At 52.8% G+C, this 21,978-nt stretch overlaps 1 protein-coding gene and 1 pseudogene across 1 annotated transcript; both read left to right on the top strand.

The window, feature by feature from the left end:
• The window catches only part of LOC136570586 (uncharacterized), a 113,637-nt pseudogene that overhangs the window by 76,460 nt on the left and 15,199 nt on the right, over positions 1 to 21,978 (top strand).
• LOC136570543 (serine/threonine-protein kinase PAK 3-like) lies at positions 3,153 to 17,063 on the top strand. The gene is made up of 12 exons (XM_066571020.1): positions 3,153 to 3,296; positions 4,381 to 4,565; positions 6,882 to 6,956; positions 10,530 to 10,711; positions 11,409 to 11,472; positions 12,303 to 12,351; positions 13,390 to 13,499; positions 14,257 to 14,374; positions 14,768 to 14,867; positions 15,286 to 15,482; positions 16,390 to 16,527; positions 16,974 to 17,063. The coding sequence occupies exons 1-12, from the start codon at positions 3,153 to 3,155 to the stop codon at positions 17,061 to 17,063; spliced, it is 1,452 nt and encodes a 483-aa protein (XP_066427117.1).

The raw sequence follows: 21,978 nt of genomic DNA, 5'->3' as shown, positions 1-21,978 counted from the left end.
GCAGTGGAACCCACAGATGTTACAACTGTCCAGGTTCCAGCTGAACTGCAAAGGCAGACACAGCCAGCAGCAGTTGCTCCTGTGGAAACAAGGAGATCTAAGATGAAAGCAGGGCACCCAGATAAGGGAGGGCCCTCACAACCCTCAGGAGACCCAGAGGTTGAGATCGTCACTGAGTCCCTGACGTATGAAAATCTCCAAAATCTGCACAAAGACATTGTATGATGGGGATATGAGACTTATACAACCTGGCTACTTTGGGTCTGGGACCTTATAAGTACAGGTGTGCAACTGGATGGTGGTGAGGCAAGAAATTTGGGACCCTCAACCCAGGACTCAGGTATCAATCAGATTTTTGTAAGGGAGCCTGGGTCCCCTTCCCTCTAGGAGCGGCTTTTAATGAGTGTCAGAGAGAGGTTTGTCCACAGGGAGAGCATGCAGGAGCACCACCATAGAATGTGCTGGAAGACCCTTGAGGAAGGGATCCAACAGCTGAGAGAAGTGGCAGCATTGGAGGTACTCTTTGGGAGGGATGGACAGCATGAAAATGACCCTGACAAGGTCAGGTGCACAGGGTAAATGTTGTGGAGCCTGGCAAATCTGAGGCCATCTCAATACACCACCTTCATTGCAATGATTAATGCAGATACCAACCAAGAGACAGTGGGCTCTGTCGCCAACAAGCTTAGAAAGATGAGACTATGATCAATGGCCCAATGCTGGCTCATGTCTCTGCTGTGATTAAAAATCTCAAAGAGGAGATGAAGGAGATGAGGGAGGGTGAGGTGTCACAGACATATTTTATGAAAAATCCTTTCCTTAGGATTTTTTCCTCCTGAGAAGCCGAGAGGCCTCAGGAACAAAATGTAAACAATAATTGTCGTGAACGGTGGAAGAATTGCCTCACACAATATGCGTGAACAGCAAATCCCAAAGTTTATTGATAGCTCACACATATTTATATTGGTGTTAATGAAGCTTATACATATTGCAAAAGCTGAGCTCATTATTGGTTAAAGCACACTTAGATCAACCACACCTACTTCTATGCTCTAATGATTATTTTGTTTCTATGTTTACATTCTTATAACTACTCTACCTAGGCTATCTTCATTTTCTGGCAAGCGATTTTCTCCCCCATCTTCCTGTTTCAGCGAAGGTCACCATGACCTCTGTCAGTGATTGGACACTGGTTACTTAATCCCCAGCTTGTTTCCCTTATCCTTATCCAACGGTATCACATCGAAGTGGCCTTTCTCAGCTAGCCAATTATCCACAAAGCTCTCCACAAATAATTATCTGCTGCTGTGGAATTAACAGGTGGATCTGTGATTGGTCTCATGTGGTTATTTCTAATTACTGGCCAATCACAGTCCAGCTGTCTGGACTGTCTTGGTCAGTCACAAGCCTTTGTTACTCATTCTTTTTCTATTCTTAGCTAGCCTTCTGATGAAATCCTTTCTTCTATTCTTTTAGTATAGTTTTAATATAATATATATCATAAAATAATAAATCAAGCCGCCTGACTTCTGTGGAGTCAACATTCTCGTCTCTTCCCTCATCCTGGGACCCCTGCGAACACCACCACAGCGAGGAGCAACAGTTCCCATATGGCACCAGTGCAAATCACAGCCCCAAAGTCAGAGCCCAATATTCCCCAGCTAGACAGAGAGGGTACACCCCAGGGGCTGACGTGTGATTCTCCCTGCATGACCATGGGGAAGACATGGGAAGGTGGGATGGAAAACCCACTTCTGTCCTGGCAGCACGGGTGCATCAACTCACCGAGGGAAACACTAATCAAGGGAACTCCAGTAAAGTGAAGGTAGCCTCAACCTCCCATGACCGAGCTGCTGGGTATGATCTATCAGATCTCCTTGAAGGAGAGAACCTCTAGCATGCGTGCCCAGGAAAGAAATAATAACCAGGATTAGGGGGGCCCTGCCTGTAGCCAGGAAGAGGCATGGGAAAACTGGCTCTTTTAGACGGTGTGGATCTGATGGCCTGGCACATCAAAGCCACAAAAATATGATGCCTTAGTTGATACTGGTGTGCAGTGTACTCTAATACCATCGGGACACATTGGGGCGGAACCTGTTTCCATTGCCAGGCTGACGGGGATTGACTGTGTTGGAAGCCGAGGTGAGCCTGACTGGGAAAGAGGGGCAGAAACATCCTATTGTGACTGGCCCAGAGGTCCTGTGTGTTCTGGGCATAGACTTCCTCTGGAATGGCTTTACAAAGACCCAGAAAGACTCAAGTGAGCTTTTGGAATAGCTGCTGTAGAGGCAGAGAACATGAAGCAGTTGAACACCTTGCCTGGACTATCAGAAAACCCATCTGCAATAGGACTTCTGAAGGTGGAAGAGCAACGAGTGCAATTGCCACCTCGACAGTGCACCACCGGCAGTATCGGACAAATTGGGATGCTGCGATCCCCATGCACAAAATGATCCGTGAGCTGGAGAGCCAAGGGGTGGTCAGCAAAACCCACTCACCCTTCAACAGTCCCATCTGGCCTGTGTGCAAGTCTGACGGAGAATGGAGATTGACTGTGGACTATCGTGGCTTGAGAGATTGACTGTGGACTATCGTGGCTTGAATGAAGTGACTCCACCACTGAGTGCTGCTGTGCTGGACATGCTGGAACTCCAGTACGAGCTGGAGTCCAAGGCAGCAAAGGGGTACGCCACCATTGACAATGCTAAGGTGCTCTTCTCCATTCCTCTGGCAGCAGAATGCAGGCCTCAGTTTGCTTTCACCTGGAGGGGTGTGCAGTACACCTGGAACCGACTGCCCCAGGGGTGGAAGCACAGCCCCATCATCTGCCATGGACTGATCCAGAGTGCACTGGAAAAGGGTGAGGCTCCAGAGAACTTGCAGTACATCAATGGCATCATTGTGTGGGGGAACACAGCGATGGAAGTGTTTGAGAAAGGAGAGAGGATCATCCAGATTCTGCTGGAAGCCGGCTTCGCTATCAAGAAGAGCAAAATCAAGGGACCCACCCAAAAGATCCAGTTCCTGGAGTAAAGTGGCAAGATGGATGGTGTCAGATTCCCACTGAGGTCATCAACAAGATCACAGCAATGTCTCCACCAACCAGCAAGAAGGAAACACAAGCTCTCCTAGACGCGATAGGTTTTTGGAGAATGCACATTCCCGAGTACAGTCAGACTGTGAGCCCTCTCTACCTGGTCACCCGCAAGAAGAACGATTTCCCCTGGGGCCCTGAGCAGCTACAAGCCTTTGCACAGATCAAGCAGAAGATCACTCATGCTGTAGCCCTTGGCCCAGTCAGGACGGGACCAGAGGTGCAGAACGTGCTCTGCTCTGTAGCCGGGAACAATGGTGTGTCCTGGAGCCTTTGGCAGAAGATGCCTGGGGAGACTCGTGGCCAACCAACTTCTAGAGCAGAAGTTACAGAAGATCCAAAGCCAACTACACTTCCACAGAGAGGAAAATCTTGGCTGCCTATGAAGGAGTCCAGGCTGCCTCAAAGGTGATTGGCACAAAAGCGCAACTCCTCCTGGCACCCCAACTACCAGTACTGGGGTGGATGTTTAAAGGAAAGGTTCCCACCTCCCACCACGCCACTGACACCACATGGAGTAAATGGATTGCTCTCATCACACAGTGCGCCCATATTGGAAACTGAATCACCCTGGGATTTTGGCAATAATTACAAACTGGCCAGAAGGTGAGAACTTTGGTCTCACTGATGAAGAGGAACAAGAACCAGTGACATGAACTGAGGAAGCTCCTCCCTATGACCAACTGCCCCCAGAGGAAACGCGCTACGCTCTTTTCACTGATGGTTCCTGTTGCATCGTAGGGATGAACTGGAAGTGGAAAGCAGCCGTATGGAGCCCCACACGACAGGTTGCAGAGGCCACTGAAGGAGAAGGTGAATCAAGTCAACTTGCTGAACTCAAAGCTGTTCAGCTGGCCCTGGACATTGCTGAAAGAGAGAAGTGGCCAAAACTCTACCTTTATACTGATTCATGGATGGTAGCCAATGCTCTGTGGGGATGGCTGGAGAGGTGGAAAGAGTCCAACTGGCAGCGTAGAGGAAAACCAATTTGGGCTGCTGATGAGTGGAAAGACATCGCTACCAGGGTAGGGAGGCTACCTGTGAAAGTCCACCATGTAGATGCTCATGTTCCCAAGAGTAGAGCTAATGAGGAACACTGAAACAATGAGCAGGTAGACCAGGCTGCAAAAATAGAGGTGTCGAAGATAGACTTAGATTGGCAACATAAGGGGGAGTTGTTCCTAGCTCGATGGGCCCATGATGCCTCAGGCCATCAGGGCAGAGATGCCACCTATAAGTGGGCACGAGACCGAGGGGTGGATTGAAGCATGGACGGTATTTCACAGGTTATCCATGACTGTGAGACGTGTGCTGCCCTCAAGCAGGCCAAGCGAGTGAAGCCCCTATGGTATGGTGGGCGGTGGTCCAAGTACAAGTATGGGGAGGCCTGGCAGATTGACTCCATTGCACTGCCCCAGACACGCCAGGGCAAGCGCTACCTGCTGACCATGGTGGAAGCCACCACTGGATGGTTGGAAACCTACCCTGTGTCTCATGCTAATGCCTGGAACACCATCCTGGGCCTTGAAAACCAGGTCCTTTGGAGGCATGGTACCCCTGAGAGGATTGAGTCAGACAACGGGACCCATTTCAAGAATGGCTTTAACACCTGGGCCAGGGAACATAGTATTGAATGGATATACCATATCCTCTATCATGCACCAACTGCTGGGAAAGTTGATCGGTGCAATGGACTACTTAAAACTACCCTTCAGGCACTCAGTGGGGGGACTTTTAGAAATTGGGAAATGAACTTAGCAAAAGCCACCTGGATGGTCAACACCAGAGGGTCCATAAATCGAGCTGGTCCTGCTCAGTCTGAACCCCTGCACACAGTGGAGGGAGATAAAGTTCCTGTGGTACATATGAAAGGCATTTTAGGGAAGACTGTTTGGATTAATCCCACCTCAGGCAAAGACAAACCCATCCGTGGAATTGTTTTTGCTCAAGGACCTGGTTACACTTGATGGGTAATGCAGAAAGATGGAGAAAGCCATTGTGGACCACAGGGAAACCTAGTCTTAAGTGAGAACTCTGTGTAAGGTTTCATTGTGATGCAGATGGAAATAGAATAAGGGGTGGGTAATGTCCTGACTGCCAAGCAAGATGTTTTCTATTTGCCATCTGAATGGCAGTTGTCTTCTGTTTTCCTTATCTTTTCCACAACCAATCCTCCCTCAGGGGAGACATCTGTTGTTAATAGGCTGTTGAATGTCACTGCATGGCAGATAAGATCTACAGCATCCCACTGGGAGATGTGAGCCCAGAGAGAGGAGCCAAGCATTGCTACCCAGATATAATCTTGAGATTCTGGAACACCAGCATGGCTTTCTCCACTGGATCCCCAGAGGAAACAGCTGCCTCTTCCACTGGATATTCAGAGGAAGACTTCACCCTTTCTACAGGACCACTGCTCCAACAAAACCGTATCTGCTACTCCAGGAGGACTGCAGGCACATTTCCACTTGGACTGCTACCAACACCCTGAACAACAGGATGTCAGGTTGTGTTCTGACTCTGCAGTGTTGGTTGGATTTACTGCATTGTTTATTTTGTCCTTGTATTTTTTTCCCTAATAAAGAACTCTTATCCCTGCTCCCATATATTTGCCTGCGAGCCCCCTTAATTTCAAATTCATAACAATTCAGAGGGAGGAGGTTTACATTTTCCATTTCAGGGGAGGCTCCTGCCTTCCTTAAGCAGATACCTGTCTTTCCAAACCAAGACAGGAATATTTTCCAAGGCTGGTCATAAGGAAAACAGGAACCTTTTAGCAGTTCCTGGGAGCAGACAGTGTTTCTGATAAGTTTGGAAAGAGCAAAACCCAGGTGCTGTTTCCAAGGACAAGACCTAACAAGCATTTCTCAGATCACAGTGCAGCCTGGAAAGGAGGGGGCAATGCACCACCACACTGGGATCTCAGGGGTGCCCATGGCCTGGGTGATGCTGCCTGATGTCAGCCACCCACCAAAGCCACTCTGTCCCTGCCTCCCACAGCTGCACAGGGCAGAGAAAATTTAACCAAGAGTTCCTGGGTTGGGATAAGACAGGGAGAGATCCCTCATCCAACACCAAAATGGGCATCACAGGCCCAGCCTGGGCACACGGAGGGAATTTATTACCAACCAAATCACAGCAGCACAAGGAGAGGGGAAATAAATTTCTCCAACACCTTCCCCCCACCCAACAAGGGTCACCCAGAATGGGCATAACCAGGGCTCTGCCCAACGGGGGTCACTGGGGATCATCCAATGGGGATCCTCCCATTAGGGATTGTTGTATTGCACTAAAGATGGAGCTGGAACAAGGTATAAAGCTCTTCCTGCAATCAGGGCACTCGCAGGGCCTCTCCCGGAATGGATGTGGCAGCGTGCCCTTAGGTCGGAGCTGTTGCTGAAGCTCTTCTCACACTCCCCACCCTCGCAGGGCTTTTCCCCAGTGGGGATCTGGCGATGACTGAAGAAGGGGGAGCTCGGGGATAGAGGCGAGGCAGGTCGGGCTGGGGCAGCGCTGGGCTCTGGGCCCGACCTGGGCGCCCCCCATGCGCCCCTTCCCCGAACAGCCCCGGCGGGGGACGCAGGTGGGGTCCGGGCGGGGGGCGCTGGGTTCCTGTTTTGGGGTCCCACTCTCCCCTTTTCCCCACTTTCCCACCGTCTCCCACCCCTTCCTCACCTCCCCCCAATCCTCAGCCCCTCCCGCTCGGCCTTTGGGGGGTCCCCTCCTCCTCCCCCTCCATTCCGGGCTCCCCCCTTCGCCCCCTTTTCCCCCTTCTCCCCCCCTGTCCCAGCGCCTCCCGCCCCCCGCTCACCCGAGAGCTCCGCGCCCGCACCCGGGGGGGCTCCCAGCACCACCAGTGCCACCAGTAGGGCCCCAGCTGCCGCCCCTCGCCCCATGGCCGGGGCCGGGCAGGGAGCAGCAGCCCCAAAGCAGCCGCGCTGCGCTGGCAGCACCAGTCCGGAGCAGGGCGGGCTCGGCAGCGCCACGCGCTCTCATTGGCTGCCGCCACTTTTGGGGACCCGATCGCAGAGGCTCCGCCACACAACTGATGACTCTTCAACGCCCCGCGTTCTCATTGGCTGCGGCGCGTTTTGGCTGTGTTTTGATTGGCTGAGGCCTTTCCGGGCCGCTGCAGCCCCGGGCTGGGGGTTTTTTGGGGAGGGGGAACCTTGGGGCGCTGGGCCGGTGGGAGCTCAGGTGAGCCCAGCAGTGCGTGCCCAGGGGCGCGGGATCTCAGCGGTGCCCGTGGCGAGCGGTGACGCTGGCCCGATGCCAGGCACCCCCAGAGCCGCTCTGTCCCTGCCCCTGCAGCCGCACAGGGAGAGAAAATGGAACCGAGGGATCCTGGCTGGGTCAGTACAAGGACCGGGAGAAATCCCTCAGCAAATCCGGCACGGGCACAACAGACCCGGCCTGGGCACACGGAGGGAATTTATTACCAACCAAATCACAGCAGCACAAGGAGAAGGGAAAGAAATCTCTCCAACACCTTCCCCCCACCCAACGGGGATCACCCAGAACAGGGGTCACCAGGGCTCTGCCCAACGGGGGTCACTGGGGATCATCCAGCACGGATCCTCCCATGGGGGATGGAGCTGGAGCAGCGCACGAAGCTCTTCCCACACTCGGGACACTCGCAGGGCTCTCCCTGGTGTGGAAGTGCTGGTGAGTGATCATCTCTGAATCCCACCTGAAGCTCCTCTGACATTCCAAGCACTCCTAGGGCCATTCCCCAGTGTGGATCTTGTGGTGCTTGCTGAGGCCGGAGGTCCCACTGAAGCCCTTCCCACATTCCCCACACTCCCAGGGCCTCTCCCCAGGGTGGATGTTCAGGTGTTCCATCAGGGTGGAGCTGTAGCTGAAACCCTTCCCACATTCCAAGCATTTGTGGGGCTTCTCCCTGCCATGAGGCTTCTCCACCAGCTCTGAGCTCTGCTGGATCTCCGGCCTCCTTCCTGGCTCAGGGGGGCTCTTTCCTCCCTGCAGCTCCCTGGGCTGGGTTTGCAGCCCCTCCTCGTGAGGGATCTCTGGGGCTTTTCCTCTGCCATCTGGCCACAGCTTGGGAATGACAGATCCTGGTTTGGGGGAAACCAAGGTGGGAACACCTTGGAGTAGAGGCTCCTCCTGCCCAATTCCATCTGTAGAAGTCAGCAGGAGTCTTGTGTCCATGAAAACCTTCACAATGTCAAGGTTCAGCCCAAAAAGCTCTCCCAGGATTTCCCTATCACTCATCTCTCCACTTCTGGTGTTCCAGAGGTTTCCTGATTTCTTTTCCTTGGGATCATGGGGGTCCAATGGTTCCAGGGGTTCTCCATTCTCCGGCGTCCTGCTCAGGGATGATTCAGGGGCTTTTGGGGGTCCATGGGGGCCCTTCTCCCCTGATATTCTACTTTGAGATCCCAGGGATCCCAGGGGTCCCTCCTCTCCAGGCTCCCCCCCTTTCCAGTCTGCCGGGGTCCCCCAGCTCTGAGATCTCTCCCCTCTGCTCTCCCCACTCTGGGGGTCCCAGGGGTTCCCCTCCTCTGCTCTCCCAGGGGTCCCCAGGACCAATGTCCTCCCCTGCCCATACTGGGCAATGGCCACGTGGGCCCCCAAAGATCCCCCCAAGGGGCTCAGCTTTGGGCTCCTGCAAGATCCAAACCTACACACACAGAGAAAACAAAACCTCCCAGAGACACCAGATGATATTTGGGGTCAATTCCACAATCTACAAGTTCCAAATATCCCCCCAATAAAAAACCCTCTCAGGGACTCCTGGATAGATTTGGGACGAGCTCCCCCTCCCCACTGAGCTGCAGGACGAGGTGGGGGCGATGGTCCCGCGGCTGCGGCCACAGGGGGCACTGGAACCTCCTGTTCCTGCTGTTCCTGCTCCTGCTCCTCCTCTTCCTGCTCCCCCTTTTCCTCTCTCCCTCCTCCTCCTCCTCCTTCCTAATCCCACCTCCTCCCCAGTTCCTGCCTTCTGTGTATTTAGACTGGAGGACCTTGCTTGTTTTTAGAACTAGAACAAAGATCCCAGATGGAACAAGGCTTGCTGCTTTTAGTCAGGAGTATCAGTGACTAAAGGTCACGTTTCCTTTGCTTTTGCTGTCCTTGTTCTCCTCAGTGTTCAGGCTGGGCTATGGGGTGTCCTTGTTTGCTGCATTTTCCGAGTTCCTCTTGCATCCTTTAGGCCATGGGCTGTGCCCTGGGAGGGTTCTTTGTGCTCCTTTGTGACACAGGAGAACCTTCCAGGCAGTTTCTGCGTGAGCTGCTGCTGGGATGTCACAGGAACAGCGCCACGTCGCCGTGGTGTTCCCGTTGCTGTGGGACACGGAGGCCTCAGTGCCCAGAGTGGCTCTGGGCTCGCTGCCGGAGGATCCTCCTGCCCGAGGCATTCTCAGCAGCCAGCCCAGCCCTGTCCTTCTGTGCTTGCAGGGCTACAGGCTGCAGGCGTGTGCAGCGCAGCCAAAATGATCCAGCACGTGGCTGCTGCAGTTTGCACTCTGTACTCTGTGGCTTATTCGGGGTATTTTTTAACCCACTTGGCACGTAAGTCGAGGTTTTCCCTCAGTGCAGCATCTGTGGCTTTGGGCTTACTGTGTGCTTTCTGTTCTTCCTCTGGAGCTGAGTTGACTTTGGAACCAAATGGCCATGAAGACACCATTGCTTTGGGAGAGCTCCTGCCAGCAGCTGCAGCTGAAAAAGGCGGTGTCTGCAGCCAGCGGGGCGTGCACAGCATCTGCAATGAGCCCTGGGGGGTTCTGTTCCCTCAAGCAGGGAGTCTGTGCCAGCAGAGCCTGGAACTCCCTCCCTTTGCTGCTCCAGCCAAGAACTGACCCAGCCCAGTGTTTTGTGCTTGTTCTCTTGCTTGCTGTGGGAAGGGACTGTGGCTCCTGGAGGGATGCAGTGAAAGCAAAATGCTCTCTCGGGGTTGCCTTGCTCCATGGCATTTCCCAGCACTGGCAGTTTTTCTCCTAACAGCATCTGGTTCATGTTCCCTCTCCCATTGCAGGGCACCTCCTGTCTGGATTCCGAGCAGCTCCTCCTTCGGTGAGTGGGAAAGGAACCTTTGGTGTTTGGAATTGTGCAGCAAGTTGTGAGCTCTGCATGTGGCAGTCAAGGGCCAGCCTGGGAGGCTGAAGGAAAGTTCCTGTCAGTGTCTTTGCGGCAGCAGCAGCAGCAGCAAAGGAATTCCCATCAGTTTTCTCGTTTTCTGCTGAAGAGCTTTTGAAGAGCTGCAGGTCTGGTTTTGCAGGCAGAGGATTGCTTGCTGGCTTTAGCCATGGTGGAATATCGAATTCCCAACAATAAGTGGCAATGTCGACTTTAGCCCATTGTTAGTTGGAACAGCTCCAAACCCCATTTCTGCTTAGTGCAGCTGGATGTGCAGCTGAGGATAAATAAGGTGATAACTGAGATAGAACTTCCCGTCCCTCACGCTGCCGTCTGTCCACAGGGCACAGAAGCAGCACCAGCACCTCCTGGGGCTCCCTCTGCTTCCGAAGAGGAGGCCCAAGAGGAGGAAGACAGCAGTGAGCTTCCCGCTGCTCTGGGGGACGATGGTGAACTTCCCTCAGTGCCGGGAGATGACAGTGAACTTCCCGCTGCTCTGGGAGACGAGGGTGAACATCCCGCGGGGTGGGAATGCAACGGCGAGGCTCCCGCGGGGTGGGACAAGGACAGGGGACATCTCCCGGCCTGGGACGAGGACGGTGGATGTCCCCTGGTGTGGGACCAGAGTGGCCAAGCTCCCACGGAGTGGGATGAGGACAATGGACGTCTCCCAGTGTGGGATGAGGATGGAGGATATCCTGTGGCTTGGGAAGAGGAGAGTGAACATCCCCCAGCATGGGAAGTAGACAGCGAACATCCCCTGGCTTGGAAAGATGATGACAAACCTCCAGCGTGTTGGGAAGAGGATGGAGAAGCTGCAGCATTTTGGGAAGAGGATGGAGAAGCTGCAGCATTTTGGGAAGAGGATGGAGAAGCTCCCTCTGCTTGGGAAGAGGACAATGAACCTCCCTCCGCTGTGGGATCCTGGGCTGAACATTCTGACAGCAGCACAGCCGGGCAGCCAGAGGGGAGAGGGGAGTGGTGCCTGATGCAGCTGAGTACGTCTGCTCTGTTCCTGGGTGCCCAAGCAGGTGCTGTGTGTGTGTTTGGGCATCAGCTGCACCCAGTGTTGCTCTGCAGCTGAATGTCACCAAGCCATTGATTGTCCTTCCCCAGCTGACACCAAGGGGCTCACGGCCCCAGGGAGTGGGGCTGGTTGTGGCTCTGCTGCAAGGCGGGGTCTCACTCTGGGAGGGAGCGTCTTCCACGTGGTTTCTTTCAGGGAACACCGTGAGCGAGGAGGAGCCTGCCGAGAAATACCTGGAAGTGGAGCAGATTGGCCAAGGGTAAGTGCACGGCAGCTGCTGCTGCACAAGCAGGGCCGGGTGTTGTGCTGGTGCAGGATCAAGTGAGAAGTCAGGAGAGCTCCAAACACCTTCAGACACTGGGCTACCATCCTGCTGTCTCTCAGTCCTGATCAGAATTGATAACTGTGGTCAGAAGGCGCCGTCAAAGGCCCCTGAGGCTGGCAGTGTCCTGCCTGCAGCAAGGAGCAGGACCTGGAAGATCTTCTGTCCCTGGAACTGGATTGACTAAAAGAGCAACTCACCATCTGGTGACTGTCAGAAAACAGTTCTCAAGAAGATTTCTTTCAAATATTTTCCTTCAAAAAATATCCACTGGTCAGGGTTATCAACCTAATGGTTTAGAAACAGAAACCAGAGATGAACTAATAAGTGCTCTATTCTAGCACAGGTAGCAGACCCCATCCATTCAGTAACAGACATAGAGCTGATGCACTTGGGGGGAAAATGCATCACCTGCCTGATGGCAGGGCCCTTATGGAACCTGCAGATCTTAGGCAGGAAATGGAAAAGGATGAAATGCATTCTTTTCCAGTTCTTTAGACACCCATTTCTCACCTCAGGTTCTGAACTAAAGCAATTCAGCGTGGACATTGGGATTTGCTCCAGGCCAATTCCTTCATGTTGGGTCTCAGTTTTCTCCTGCACACCTTGCATGGCAGAGGGCTGGTGGCTGCTGTGCTGTTGTTGGAAGGGTCGATGCACCCAGGTGTTTGTGAACGCTGCAGGCAGCAGAGATCTCCTGTCTGGGCTGGCTTTCACTGCCAGGGCCTAAAGCACTGCTTCTTTCTTCTCTGCTGTTTTGTCTCCAGGGCTTTTGGAACCGTTTATAAAGGACTCGACAGGGCCACTGGAGGAGAGGTCAGTGCCAACACGCCCAGCACGCCTGGCAGCTCTCCAGGGCTTTCCCCTCTGCTGGGAGCTGTGGCTGCAGCTTTGGGGGCCAGCAGAGCTTTCCTGCCCAGGCTGCTCCTCTGAAGGCAGAGCAGTGTCAGCCTGCAGAGCACAGCTGGGACAGACTTGGTCCTTCTGAAGCGCCAAAGGAATGCAAGGAGGGCAGCGGTGTCTGTCAGAGCAGGACACGCTGGCTTGGCCTTCATATCTAAAAGTGTGAGTGCATCAGCTGCTGGAGACTGAGGCCCAATTTATCTTCATCCCAGCCTCAGACAGGAACATTATTTAGCTATTCTTAGCTAAACTATAACACTATTATTTCCATCCTGCCTTTTATCTTCAAAGGATACCTCAAGGCCTGATTAGGGAGAGATCCTGCTTGGGCTCAATTTGGGGTTTTAGTCCTACTTCAGCTGTTCACAGAGAGTGAGGGAGAGAAATGAGAAGACGAATGTCCAGAGCAAAGCTCTCTCCTAATCCTGCAGTTGTGTTTGGGTCTTGTGTCAGTGACAGCCTGTGACAGGGATCACCTGAGCAATGGGTGTGCGTGTCTGCTTTGTTCTGCAATCCCAAACAGAGCAGCTGGATCTGAAATCATGACCAAATCCCATAGAATTGCTAAGGGGTTCCTGGCTGCTTTGCTCTGTTTTCACAGAACCAGAATTACCTCCTGCTTGCAAAATGGGTTTGAATAATAATAGTCGGAGTGTTGAGGCCATTTGAGAAGACTGTAGGTGCAGAGAATGTTGTTAGAGCTTTGAGGCTGACAGCTGAGGGACCATTTCTGCAGAGCTTGCAAGGCCAAATGTCTCTGGCCATGTGTCTTGTAAGCAGCCCCCAGCTGGCAGAGCAATGGGCTGTGGGAATGTCCCTTGCTGAGCTCTGTGTCCCATCCCAAGGCAGTTTGGCACAGCCTGGCTCCATCACTCCAAAAAGACTCGCTCCGTGTTTGCTGTGGCCTCCTGCCACAGACTCCTCCAGTTAAAGGCTGCAATGTCCCTTCAGATGGCCATCAAGAGAATGAGTCTCAGAGGGCAGAACAGGGAACAAGCTGTGAATGAGATCCTGCTCCTGAAGGACAAGAAGAACCCCAACATTGTCAACTCTTTGGACAGGTGAGTGCTTCAGCTCTGATCCCGAGCCCGGGCCCTGCGTTAACCTTTCCTGGCATCCGGAGTCTGTAGCCTGGTTTGAAAATGCCTGACCCAGCCACATCTTCCCAAACCAACAGCCTGGCAGTTCGCTCCCTCCACGTACTTTTGTTGCTTTGCTTTGGTTTTTCCTTCAAGTTGACCCCGTTTGCTGTGTCTCCCAGCAAGTGCTGATAAACCACAGCAGAAATTATTTCCCTTGGCTTCTTCTTCCCAGCCCTTTTCCATTGCTAAAGATGCCAGTAAGACCAAGTTCTTGTTTCCAGAAATGCCTCATTTGCCCATTTTTCACTGGCCTTGCCTGTTTCTGAAGGGACTTTCTGAAAGGTTTTCTGACTGCTTTTGTCCCAAGTGCTGCACGGCCTCCTGCCCTGGATAACCCTGGCAGTTGTGTTGCCTTGTTCTGGAGGGAATGGTGGAACTGATGAGTTCAGAAGCTGAACCAGCTGGGGCCAAGTGTTGTGATTCCACATTGATCTGGGCTGTTGCTAAACTGCATTTTTCACCTGCTTGCCATCTAAGGCCTCTCCTTTCTCACAGGTGTCTCCTTCCCCTTTAGACTGTGCAGATTCCAAGGGCTGTGCAGCCTGGCAGGAATGTCTCTCCATCTGATTCTGTCCTCACTGACAAGTGACCTGGAAACAAAACTCCACTCCAGGCTTTTCCATGGGGGAATTGAGCTCTGCACTTTCATCTCCATGCCATTGCTTTCCTCTTCCAGCTTCCTTGTGGATGGAGATCTCTGGCTGGTGATGGAATACATGGATGGAGGAACTTTGCGGGACGTTGTCAGACAGACGCGCATGGCTGAAGGAGAGATGGCAGCTGTCAGTCGGGAGGTGAGGGATCCTGCTTGTCACTCCCATGGCTGGGACACAATGGTCCTTCCAAACAGGACGTGAGAACAGGAGTGGCTCCATGCTCAGGGCTTTGTTTCTGTGTTGTTTTCATGAGCTGGAGAAGAAAGAGCCTCTGCAGTGAACGGCCTGCCAGCATCACTGCACTTCTACTCTGTTCTTGTTCTCTCTCCTGCTGTTGTGGTACTCTCTGTCTGCTTTGGATTTGATTTGCTGTTCTCAGCTTTGCCTTGAGCCCTTTGCCTGGAGCTTGTGTGCACTGCACTCCTGGCCTGTCACAGCAAAGCTGCTGCTGGCAGAATTCTGAGCTGTCCTTTCTGGTGTGATATATTCCAGCCATTGGTTTTTGCCCTCATGTTTCTTGTTCTCTCTCAGTGTCTGCAGGGCCTGGATTTCCTCCATTCCAACCGGGTGATCCACAGGGATCTGAAGAGCTCCAACATCCTCCTGGGCATGGACGGCTCTGTCAGGCTGGGTGGGTGTTCCTGGCCAGGCACGGCGCTCCCGGGCTGCGGGGCTGGGGCTGCTTCCCAGGGAGGGCCAGAGCCCCACAAGGGCTGCTGGGGGCACTGCCCGGCCCCTGCTGCCAGCTGAGAGCGGCTGCCCCAGCAGAGAGCTCAGGAGAGGAGCAGGGGGCCAGCAGTGCCTTTGCTCTGGCCATGGCCCTTCCAGAGGGGCAGCAGTGGGAATCTAAAGCTCCAAGGGAATCAGTAAAAGCCACTGCAGGAAAGCTGAGGGTTTCTTGAAGGGCCCTGTTCCATCTTTCCTTGGCTACAGCCCTGAGGGCTTTTCCAGCTGACTTCACTACTGCACTCTCAGACTGAGCGTGGGGAATCTTTGTGCTTGGTTTCCTCATTGCAGCTGCCTTTGACAGGGTTTGTTTCTGTCCTCAGCTGATTTTGGCCTCTGCGCTCAGCTCAGCCCTGAGCAGGACCAGCGCAGCTCCATGGTGGGCACTGCTCACTGGATGGCCCCAGAAGTTGTGACCAGATCTCCTTATGGCCCCAAGGTGGACATCTGGTCCTTTGGCATTGTGACCATCGAGATGGCGGAAGGAGAACCTCCTTACTTCAGGGAAACGGCGGCCATGGTAAGAGGCAAATTCTCCAGGGGCTGCAGAGGCTGCGAGCACAGGGGGACCCTGCACTGGGAGCAGCAGCTGGAGGTTTCTGCACATGGGAAGGGAATTCCCAGAGGACTTGTGCCTCCACACAGACAAATTTTCTGCAGTCTCCAGCAACAATTTGCTTTGGGCTTTTCATTGTTGCAGCTCTTCTAGCTGAGAGGATGACCTGGAAATATGAAGCAAGTGCATCAGCTCTAATGTTATCTTGCAAGAAAACCCCACACCGTCCCCGAATCCCAGCCCCAAACCCAACAAGATTTCTGCAGGAGTTTCTAAAAGACATTTTGCAAGATGATCACCCCTGATTCTTCTCACTGGGAAACTTGTCTAAAACCTGAAGATGATGGTTTAACATCCTCATAGTCTAACGTATTTCTTTCCTAGTCCAAGCTACTTTTTCCATGTCACCAAGCCTGAGCTTTCAGCATCACAAACCTCCTGTTTCTTGCCTGGCAGTTTCTGGGATGGGGCATCAGGAATGCATTTACTTGAGTGTCAGTGGCACTGCAGAGATGCACTTGATGGAAGAATCCTCTGCAATAACACAAGCAGACCACACTGAATCTGGAAAATGGCTTTTAAAGCTGGTGTCCATATTTGGAGAAGCAAAATGGGCTATTTCTGATGGAGGTTCCTACTAACAAAGCCCGCCAATGAAACTGGATCTCAAGGCGAGATCATTTGGATGTTGCAGTGGCTGTGGAAGCCGCAGGGTTTGGGTTTTTTGCTTGGCATAGCAAAATGAGCTCTGAGCAGCATCTCTGGCAGGGAGGAAAGTGCCCCTGGCGCTGGGGCTGAGGCCCCGGGGTGGATGTGAGCCCGTGTGGGTGTGAAGGGAGCTGTCAGAGCGCTGAGTTTGCTTTCCCTGCAGGCTCGCGCTCTGATCCGGCAGAACGGGACCCCGCAGCTGCAGGAGCCCCGGCGCCTGTCGGCTCTGCTGCGGGACTTCCTCGAGTGCAGCCTGGAGCCAGACGAGGAGCGGCGCTGGGCTGCCCAGGAGCTGCTGCAGGTGAGAGCCAAGGGCTGCAGGGGAAGCAGCAGCGCCAGGGAGGGGTTTTCTTGTGGGGCCCCCTCCGATAGTCTCCAGTCTCGCTGCGTTCCACGCGCAGAGCGAGCAGAATCCTCGCCTGCTGTGGCCTGGCAGGCTCCTTTCGAGCTCATCTGGACCTGGTGCCCCACAGCAAGCAGGGACATCTTCAAGAAGCTCAGGGGGCTCAGAGCCCTGCCTCACCTGAGCTTGGATGTTTCCAGGCAGGAGGCACCTCCCACATCTCTGGGCACCTTCTGTCAGTGTTTCCCCACTCTCCCGGTTAAAAAATTCTTCCTTAGATCTAATCTGAGCCTGCTTCCCTCGATTTTCAAACCATTTCCCTGTCCCTCTCCTGGAACAGAGCCTGTGAGGAACTTGACTCTGGAAGTAACTGTTCATTTCTTTATTTTTTATCCTTTGGGCAGCACCCATTTTTATCATCAGCCAAGCCTCTCTCCAGCCTGACCCCTCTGATCACTGCAGCAAAGCAACTGAGGGAGCAGCAGAGCAGATGAAGTACTTGAGGACAGCTTCTTGTTCCAGTAGTTAGGACAACTAGTTAGTCATGGTAGTAAGCACTGGTAGTTAATTATGGTAGTTAGCACTGGTAGTTAGTTAGGGTAGTTAGCATTGCTAGTTAGTTATGGTAGTTAGAGCAGCCTGTTTGTTATGGCAGTTTTATGAATAAAAACTCTCTTAAACCTCAACTCCCTTGACGTGTCCCTTCCCTCTCCCGCCGTGACTCAGCTGCCCGGAGCAATGTGAGGGGAGAGCGGGCCCAGCCTGGCCCAGAGCTGAGCCCCAGCAGAGCCCTGGCAGAGCCCAGAGCAGCCTCGGCACCTGCAGAGTCAGCCTGGAAGGAGGCGCTTGGAGCCTTCTCGGCTGCACCCGGCTCTTGGTTACAAACTGTGTGTGCTGGAAAATGCCACCGGCTCTGCAGGAGGGCAGAAGGGGCCTGGGGAAGGCCCAGGTGCTCCATGCAAGGGAAAAACCTGCCCTGGGTATGTTATAAATAACTAGGTAGTGTTGCCTTTTGCTATTAGGTATTGACTTCTGCAAAATATTCTTAATCACAACAAATTTGATATAGTACAGTTTGTAATCACTTTTCACTGCTTTTGCTATAGTATAATTTGTCAGCTTTTTGTGGCCAATGCCCTGGCCCCTGTGTAGCTCATATCCTCAGAACATCATTTATGGATGATTTTTTAGTTAGTGGACAGTGTGAAAAACATACATTATAGTTTTGGCTTTTGCAAAATATTAAAGTGGATGCAATGTGTTGTGCATTAGAATGTTAACTTTTACAGATGTAGCTGTAGTTGGGAAATAAGAACTAATGCTTTTATTTTTGTAACTAACTGACAATAACAACTCAGAGATATTTGTGAAATAGCTAATGTTCATTTAAAGTACTTGTGGAAATAGCTAAAAGCGTCTGCATGGTCAGACAACATCTAAGGAAGGGATGTGATGAGGACCCCTGCCACTGACCCTTCCACTGTCAATAACTGTCACCTGCTGAAACCACAGAACAGGGGCCCTTGTGAGGCAGTGACACACAACCCTCAAAACAGCAATCCAGGATTCCTGCACGTGCTCTAAAAAGGCGAGTTGGGGGTCAAACCAACCTAAAGAATTCCTGGAACATGTAAATGAGTTCAAGGAAATGTTTTAATATGTATAATCATTATGAATATGTATTTGAGGAAGAGGAGGGACAAAGGCGGATCGAGGCTGAACTGAGGGAGGCAGGCCATCGATCTCTGCCTGAATTCGCAGCCCCCACCTGTGGGATCATCGCCCCCCCCCCATGGCTCCTGTGAGTGGGGAGGGGGAGCTCGGCCCGGATATCCCGGGGGGTCCCTGGGTTGGGTTTTTGGGGGGATGTTTGGAGAATGAAGAAGTCCAAGGCTGAGCAGAAAAGGCCCCTTGGGGGGACATCGGGGGGTGGCGGTGGCGGCTGCCGGCAGAGGCAGCCTGGAGGAGCAGAGCCCTGTGTGCCCCAGGAGCCCAAAGTGGGGAGCCCAGAGAGGGGGAGCGCCGCCATTGGCGGGAGCCTCAAGAGCCTGGAGAGGGGCAGGGGGGACTCCTTGGAGCCGCTGCAGCCCAGAGCAGAGAATGAGGGGAGAAGGGAGCCCGGGAGCCCAAACAGCCCCGGCATCCCGAAATGGGGAGAGCGAAGCGGGGGGAGCTTTTGGCATTGCTGGGACTGCCAGCAGCCTGGGCAGGGCGGGCACCGAGGAGAAGGGGGACCCCCAATCCAAGCGTGACCCCAGCAGCTGGGACAGGGGGGAACCCCCGAACACCAGAGGGGAGGGACCAGGGCCGGGGAACTCCTGGGTGGCTTTTTCAGGGCTGAATCTTGGTGTTTGGGAGGTTTTTCTGGAGCCCAGATGGCCAGTGACTTGTAGAGATGGAGTCGGGCAGAGGGACCTTCAAACTCAACGTGTGTTGGGGAAGATGAAACAGGAAAGCCTTATAAATATGATTGTCTGGCAAAAGATTTTGACAATATAGAAAGTATAAGGAAGATTGAAATGAAAGCAAGCTTTGAGATACCTCAGTTAGTGAACAACTGGAAAACAATGGTGTGGCCCAACTGAAGGTAATCCCCTTTTGATGGAACAATTCCCTCTGCTTGCAGACAGATCCAAGGGTCAGAGCAGACCCTACTAGCTCAGCAGAAGGGGTCCAAAGAGGAGTTTTTAGCATTTAAAATGTAACACAGTATGGTGATGTAGTGATTCTTACAGGCTGTATGTAAATGCTCTAGGATTTGTATCTTGTACTAGATTGGTTAGTGAGAAATAGAATATTCAACACAGAAGAAGATTTATTGTATTGTAATGGGAACCTTACTCTCTTACGCTCTTCCCCTTTTACTGTCTTACCCTGTCACCCTCTCTACCCCTCTCTTCTCTCGGGCCTGCTCCGAGCTGTGCCTGGCAGCTCCAAGCAGGGCCCTGCACCCAGGCCCTTTGCAATAAACCGCAAGTTCCAGGGCCTGGCTGCAGAGATCTCTCGTCTCCGTCCATCCCGACCATCCTACCCCCTGACGCTCCTACAAACGTGCTCATCCCTTGTTTTCCCCAAACCAGGATTTCCCATTGCCAACCCCAGGGAGGCTGCGAGGAAGAGGAAGATGCCCCAGGACACTGAGGCAGGTGAGGAGGAAGTCAGTGCCCCTTTCCCCTCTGTGCTGCTCCATCTCCCAGCCCAGCACAGCCCCTGGCTGCAGCTCAGCCCTGGGGGGATCCCCTTGCCCTTGCCTGTGGCACGGAGGCAAATCCCATGCTGTCCTTGTCCTTCCTCCCCCAGCACAGGAGCTGAGCATGGAGAGCAGGGAGGACAAATGCCCGCGGCAGAACCTGGTGGCAGAGGCCGTTTTGAGCAGCTCCACAGTGCTTGAAGCCAACGGGGAGGAAAAGCCCCGGAGATGCCGCACGAGGAGGGGCTGCAAACACAGATGGCGGGGATGTGAGGGGGAAAGAACCAGCCTGGGCCGGGAAGACGGCCGGAGGTGGAGCCAGAGCTCGGAGCTGGTGCTCCATGACTGGGAGAAGCCCCATACATGCGTGGATTGTGGGAAGAGCTTCAGGTGGAACTGCGACCTGATTGTGCACCAGAGAACCCACACTGGGGAGAGGCCCTACGAGTGTGGGGAGTGTGGGAAGAGCTTCAGCCAGAGCTCCAGCCTGATCAAGCACCAGAGGACCCACACTGGATAGAAGCCCTACGAGTGTGGGGAGTGTGGTAGAAGCTTCAGCTTGAGCTCCAGCCTGATCAAGCACCAGAGGATCCACACTGGAGAAAGGCCGTGCAAGTGTTCTGAGTGTGGAATGCACTTCAGCCAGAGGATCAGCCTGATCAGGCACCAGATGACCCACACTGGGGAGAGGCCCTACGAGTGTGATAAATGCAGGAAGAGGTTTCAGACCAGCTCCAATCTCCTCCTGCACTATCGGATTCACACGGAGGAGAGGCCCTTCCAATGCCCTGAGTGTGGGAAGGGATTCAGGCAGAACTCCACCCTTGTCACCCACCGGCGCATCCACACTGGGGAGAGGCCCTACGAGTGTGATAAATGTAGTAGGAGGTTTCTGACCAGCTCCTCTCTCTTCCTGCACTATCGGATTCACACAGAGGAGAGGCCCTTTCACTGCCCCGACTGTGGGAAGGGATTCAGGCAGAACTCCCACCTCATCACCCACCAGCGCATCCACACAGGGGAGAGGCCCTACGAGTGTCCCCAGTGTGGGAAGAGCTTCTCACAGAGCTCTAACTTGACCAGACACCAACGGAGGCACCGGTAAGGGAAGCCCTGTGAGTGCCCTGAGTGCAGGCAGAGCTTCGTGCGCTGCTCCAGCTCCATCCCCCACTGGAGGAGGCACTTTGGGCACAGCCCTGGTCACGCACATTCCCTGTGATCCATGTTGGGAACACACCTGGCTGCTTCTCCTTTTGGTTTGGCCTTAATTTTCTTCTGCTTCACCTTCATCCTTTAAAAACACCCAAAAGTGGGTTAAATGAAGGAAATTGATTGAATATATCTGCAGTTCCATAATTTCTCAGTTGTTTTAGAGGAAATTTAGGATGTGGGGACACGTTCTGTGTGGAGTGCTGCTGTTGCTAAGAGGCAGGAATTTGATCTCAACCTTCTTGTGTTGCTAAGAACTCCTCCCCTGACCCAAACCCCAACTCCACCCTTGGGATACCCTATAAAAACTCCACAGCCCTTTTGCCCTGTCTTTGGGGGGTAAGAAATGGATTCCCAGAGGATCAGCCCTTTTCTCACTGGATTCCCCAAATTTGAGCTTTTCCCATTGGATTCCCAGAGAATCAGCCCTTTCCCACTGGATTCCCAGAGGATCAGCCTTTTCCCACTGGGTTCCCAGAAGATCAGCCATTTTGCCACAGGATTCCAAGAGGATCGACCTTCTTCACTGGATTCCCAGAGGATTCTGACTCTGTCACTGTTTTTTTTTTGTTTGTACTAATGCATTTGTATTTTGAATTTTTCCTAATAAAGAACTGTTATTTTTACTCCCATAACTTTGCCTGAGAGACCCTTAATTTCAAATTATTTTAATAGAATATATTAATAATATTCTTATTTCTGTTATTATTATTATTATTATTATTATTATTATTATTATTATTATTATTATTATTATTATTATTATTATTATTATGACTAATCAAAGGAATGGGGTTGGCATTTTCCATTTCAGTGGAGGCTCCTGAAATGGGGAGACACCCCCAAGGACAGGCCATGTAAAATAGTTCCTGAAATATGTAAATGAGTTTATCAATATGCATGAGGGTCTATGAATATGCAACAGGCTGATGTACTTAAAACCAGATTAATTAAGGGGTGTCTCCGAAAATAACTGGGGGGTCTTGGTGGCCATAACAACCTTTGCTCGA

Source organism: Molothrus aeneus, unplaced genomic scaffold (assembly GCF_037042795.1).
Source record: "Molothrus aeneus isolate 106 unplaced genomic scaffold, BPBGC_Maene_1.0 scaffold_35, whole genome shotgun sequence".
NCBI classification, from domain to species: Eukaryota; Metazoa; Chordata; class Aves; order Passeriformes; family Icteridae; genus Molothrus; species Molothrus aeneus.
The sequence above is the reverse complement of the archived record's forward strand: the minus strand, read 5'-3'. Positions and strand labels throughout refer to the sequence as shown.

Excerpts from the sequence above, each read along its gene's own strand:
- LOC136570543 (XM_066571020.1), top strand. The coding sequence starts at position 3,153 with ATGCACATTCCCGAGTACAGTCAGACTGTGAGCCCTCTCTACCTGGTC. Across the intron at positions 13,500-14,256 it reads ATTGTCAACTCTTTGGACAG|CTTCCTTGTGGATGGAGATC; the intron begins GTGAGTGCTTCA and ends TTCCTCTTCCAG. Across the intron at positions 15,483-16,389 it reads TCAGGGAAACGGCGGCCATG|GCTCGCGCTCTGATCCGGCA; the intron begins GTAAGAGGCAAA and ends CTTTCCCTGCAG.